Raw genomic sequence first — 4,784 nt, forward strand, 5'->3', positions numbered from 1 at the left:
GGGGCTGGGGAGATGGCTCGGAAGTATTAAGCGCTTCCCTGGCAAGCACAAGGGCCTGAGTTCAATCCCCAGTTCCACAAAAAATAAATAAATTTAGTACAGGGTCTTATTACACAGATCGGACTCATACTGATCCTATTTTGTCTCCCAAGCGCTGGGGATTACAGGCATGCACCACCACACCCAGACCGTGGCTGGCTCAGCACACCCAGGGGCAGGGCCGGCATTTGTGCTTGCCAAAGCAGGCACTTAAATCTGCTGAGCTATCTCTCCAGCACTTGTATCCTGGCTCTTGATGTCTACCCTAGCACTCATTCTTTCCCATGTAACATGTTTGGACAGGCCTATCTACACTTCATTAACTCTGTCACTGAATGGCGTAGTGAGCTCACCTAGAGATCTACCTACCCTTAGCCACTAGGATCCACTCTAGTGAGGAGCAGCCGCCTATACACATGCTGGCCTTCACTTGGACTTTGCGGAGTGGAATGAGCCCTGCAGTCAGGCAATATGAAATCAGTCTCAGCACTATTAGTTCTTGGATCTTAAGCCACCCAACGTGCAACTTCTCCTCACTTCATCCAGCAGATGGTAAGATAGATCCTTATGGGGCTGTTGTGAGGATTAAATAAAACCTAAACAGAGGGTTTACGGTGTAGTTCAGTGGTAGAGCACGTGCTTAGCATGTGTGAAGCTTAGGTTCAATCCCCAGCACCACAAAGAATAAAGCCAGATAACTGCATAAATGGTGGGTGTCCTCAACAGCATTTTCTCTGGTGCTGCATTAGATGTACGAGAACTTCATGGAGGAGGTGGATGCAGTGGACAATGGGATCTCCCAGTGGGAGGGGGAACCTCGTTATGCCCTGACCACTAATCTGAGTGCCCGGGTTGCTCGACTTAATCCCACCTGGAACCAGCCCAACCAGGACACAGAGGTAAGGAGGAACCCTAGAAAAGAGATCTTGAAACACAGTAAGAACCTAGAGAAAAGAAGTGGGAATACTGGTTTCTCCTAAGCCCTAACAAAGTACAGTTCAGGCCACAGCTATGCTTCTGAGTCTGACCACCCCCAGGCAGGGTTCAGGCGTGCAATGGATCTGGTTCAAGAGGAGTTTCTGCAGAGACTAGACTTCTACCAGCACAGCTGGCTGCCAGCCCGGGCCTTGGTGGAAGACGCCCTAGCCCAGCGCTTCCAGGTACAGACCTCATGGCTGGTGGGCTGCTGGTCAGTGAGGGATCACACTTTTCACCTAAATGTAGCCATGCCCTACTTCCCTTTCAGGTGGACCCAAGTGGCAAGATATTGGAACTGGCAAAAGGTGGGTGCCCTTGGAAGGAGCATCTTTACCACCTGGAATCTGGATTGTCCCCACCTGGCACCATTGCCTTTGTTATCTACACTGACCAGGCTGGACAGTGGCGGGTCCAGTGTGTACCCAAGGAGCTCCACTCCTTCCAGAGCCGGTAAGCCCAGGAAACTACCCTGCACACTCAAGCCTGCTTCAGCCCAGTACGAAGAGCTGTAAACCTTGACCTCTGCTCTGTGGGCCTCTCAGTTCCCTCTTTCTGCTCACTTGTAGGCTGCCCCTGCCAGAGCCATGGCGGGGTCTTCGTGATGAGGCCCTAGACCAGGTCAGTGGGATCCCTGGATGCATCTTTGTCCATGCCAGTGGCTTCATTGGTGGGCACCACACTCGAGAGGGTGCACTAAGCATGGCCCGTGCCACCTTGGCCCAGCACTCAATTCCTGCCACAAATCTTTAGTCCAATAAAATTTTCTCCAACTCTTAGTGACCAGCCTCTGACCCATTACTGCCTTATACCATCCTAGGAACTTACTCAAATTGGCCAAAGTGGAACATCTATTATGAGACCCCTATGTTAGGTATTTTCCTCACCACTGACTTGTCAAGTTTTGCTTCCTAAGTCATTTAAAACCATTCAGTTCCTAGGACTACACACACTGACCAAGTAAATTCACAAGACTAGAGACAGTGATGAGCCAGGCATGGTGGTACACACATGTAATCCCAGCACTCAGAGGAGGCTGAAGCAGGAAGATCATTGTGGAGTTTGAGACCAGCCTGGGCTACAAAGTGAGCTCAAGGCCAGCCTAAACAGCACAGCCAAGATCCTGTCTCAAAAAGACCAAAAAAAGAGAAACAGTGGCAAGCCAGGTATAGTGGTGCACACCTGTAATCCCAGGATTCAGAAGGCTGAAGCAGTAAGATTGTGGCAAGTTCAAGGCTAGCCTGAACTACACAGTAAAACTCTTTGTCAAAAAAAAAGAATAAGTGCTTCCCTGGCAAGCGCAAGGATCTGAGTTCAATCCCTGGTTCCGCCAAAAAAAAAGCAATCGTATCCTAAAATCTATGCCTTGCCTCCCTCCAAACTATATATCAGTTCAGCTCTCTAGAAAACTGTGAGTGGAAAACAGTTTTTTAATTATTAGATGTGAGGGGAGTGGGGCTGAGCAGGCGATCGTCCTGGGAGAGGATCCCAAGGGGCAGAGGATGTCTCAGTAAAGAGTGGCAGGTCAGGCATGCAGCCTACACCTCCAGCTGGGGGCTCTTTGGCCCGGCCAAGTACTGGGCTAAAACGTGGAAACTGGGCATTGACGAAGTACAGAGGGATGTGAGCAATTCGGCCTGTAGACCAGCACTGCAGAGAATGAATGGAAAAGAAAAGTATCAGGCATGGGCCCAAAGGTGACCTTCCAGCAGTGGCCCACAGCAGCTAAGGGCCTGAATATCTCTACCCTACCAACCCAGCAGACTGGCTTACCACACTGAGCAAGGCCCCTTTGTTGAAGGAAGGATGGAAAGAGATGAGCTGGGCCTGGGCTCCTGGCTCCCCCTGGATAATACCACTAGAAGGAAGTGGAAGGAGGGGTGAAAGGTAACCAGAGGTGTCAGGAGTGAGGTATGTGTGGTGTGGTGATGCCCACCCAGCACTTACCAGGGAAGTAGCTCAAACACAGGGCTGTTTCTAGTACGAAAAAGGAGAATGACTGATTTCCCATCCTGGACCTGTGGGTTTCCTGTAAGAGGAAATGGGTTGAGTTGGGAGTACAGCTCAGTGGTAGAACCCTTGATTCATGTGTGAGGTCCTGGTTCAGTCCCTAGCATCACACACAAAGGTCCACCAATAAGGGGAAATCTAGAGACAGCCACAGGCAGGGGCAGAGCTAGACTCCAGGCAGAAGCAGGGACACACCTGATTCCTGGGCAGACATTGTGGCCTGAGCAAAGCCATTCCTCCCCGACACTTACCTTTCATGAGCACAGCCAGACGCTCCCCACTGGGGTCCCAGACCATGGAGTGGGCCTCTCCCCCAAGCCTATAAGCCAGGAGAAAAGATTAGGAGGGCTCAGTGTGACCCCTTCTGCCTTCTACCCCTCCCCCACTCAGCTCACCTTTCCTCACAATCTGGTGTCTGTATTATTGTCTCAGAAAGATCTGCCACAATTGTTGCAGACTTCGCGCCTCCAACACGCCCCTTCCCCTCACCTATGGGTGAGGACAGAGGTTCTCAGGGCAGGAATCAGCCCTCCCACGGGTCCCTGGCCAGCTCAGGCATTAAAGTGTGCCTCAGAGTGAGGTTCTACAGCATGCTGCTCCCTCTGGTCACCTCAGATATTCCACTTTCTGAAGTGATGCTTTAACTCACCACATCGTTCTGGGAATGACAAAGAGTAAATCAGTGGCTCCCCCAATACAGTGAACAGCAGTCGGTTCCCATCTGGGCTCCAGCAGCCAGTCTAGGGTCAGGGAAAGGAGGTCACAGGAAGCAGATGAGGTGGGGAGCCAGGCCTGGAGGATCAGGCCCATTGGAATCCCCTCCTCCCAGCTTCTGTGAATCCCAGCCCCCTTACCTGACAGCGCCCTGAGAGAGTTGGCCATCTCTCACAGGTCCACATCTGGGCCTCCCAGACTCTAAAACATGGGCAACAAAAGGATTAGGGTGCCAGCCCCAAAACCTGGCCCAACCTCCCTCTGGCAGTCCACAGTGAGGTTCCAGCAGTCACGTGGCTTTCTCCAGGTCCTTGCCCTCACTCTACCTTTCTGCCACTCACCGGAAGACAGCTGAAGGAGTGGTGGCCAAGACTTTGCTGCCATCTGGGGACCAGAGCAGGTTGGTAACCCCACCTCCTCGAAACCACGGAAGGGGGACACAGATCTCTGTTGAGATATCCCATACCTATGAGAGGGCGGGAAAGAGGAGCACAAGTACCCTATGAGCTCACAGCGAGCTACTCTTCAACACAGAAAAAAACCAGAAAAGGCAGAAGCGAGAAAGGGACTGTTACTGGCTACATCTGTGATAAAAGTGAATTTGGTTCACTTAAATAATGCAGTGGGTGGAAATGATATGCATTTAAAATGTTAACACCCTGTGAATGCTTTGGATTTAAAATAAACTTCTCGGGCTGGTGAGATGGCTCAGTGGTCTAAAGCACCTACTTAGAACAAGTTGAGCAAAGTACAGGGGCCACAGTTCAATCCCCCAGCACCACATGCCAGCCAGCCCCGCACCCTGGTGGGCTGAGCTGGCCACACACACACACACACACAAACAAACAAACACAAATAAATAAAAGATTAAAAAAGTTAAAGGAAGTAAATGCTTTATACAGTCATAATTACAGTATGCTGAGAAAATAAATTGAAGATGATTTGAGAAATCAGAAAGACATTACTTGTTGCTGTGTAGCAAGAACCAACATTGTGAAAATAGCAATTCTCCCAAAATTGTTATACAGATTAGATGCAATCCCAAT

General features: G+C 50.5%; 2 protein-coding genes across 2 annotated transcripts in view; one reads left to right on the forward strand and one right to left on the reverse strand.

The window, feature by feature from the left end:
- Positions 1-1,793, forward strand: part of CUNH12orf10 (chromosome unknown C12orf10 homolog) — a 6,960-nt gene extending 5,167 nt beyond the window's left edge. Inside the window, exons 4-7 of the mRNA XM_004637883.3 lie at positions 789-938; positions 1,077-1,199; positions 1,286-1,467; positions 1,584-1,793. Of these exons, the coding sequence (XP_004637940.1) occupies positions 789-938; positions 1,077-1,199; positions 1,286-1,467; positions 1,584-1,767 (639 nt within the window). The 3' untranslated portion in view covers positions 1,768-1,793. The remainder of the gene's footprint in view (positions 1-788; positions 939-1,076; positions 1,200-1,285; positions 1,468-1,583) is intronic.
- Positions 1,794-2,434: 641 nt separating this feature from the next.
- Positions 2,435-4,784, reverse strand: part of Aaas (aladin WD repeat nucleoporin) — an 11,690-nt gene continuing 9,340 nt past the window's right edge. Inside the window, exons 9-16 of the mRNA XM_012516138.2 lie at positions 4,080-4,204; positions 3,879-3,939; positions 3,674-3,764; positions 3,420-3,513; positions 3,276-3,343; positions 2,962-3,043; positions 2,788-2,872; positions 2,435-2,664 (exon numbers count right to left, since the gene is read on the reverse strand). Of these exons, the coding sequence (XP_012371592.1) occupies positions 2,452-2,664; positions 2,788-2,872; positions 2,962-3,043; positions 3,276-3,343; positions 3,420-3,513; positions 3,674-3,764; positions 3,879-3,939; positions 4,080-4,204 (819 nt within the window). The 3' untranslated portion in view covers positions 2,435-2,451. The remainder of the gene's footprint in view (positions 2,665-2,787; positions 2,873-2,961; positions 3,044-3,275; positions 3,344-3,419; positions 3,514-3,673; positions 3,765-3,878; positions 3,940-4,079; positions 4,205-4,784) is intronic.

Source organism: Octodon degus, unplaced genomic scaffold (genome assembly GCF_000260255.1).
Source record: "Octodon degus isolate 3935 unplaced genomic scaffold, OctDeg1.0 scaffold00093, whole genome shotgun sequence".
In the NCBI taxonomy this organism is placed as follows: domain Eukaryota; kingdom Metazoa; phylum Chordata; class Mammalia; order Rodentia; family Octodontidae; genus Octodon; species Octodon degus.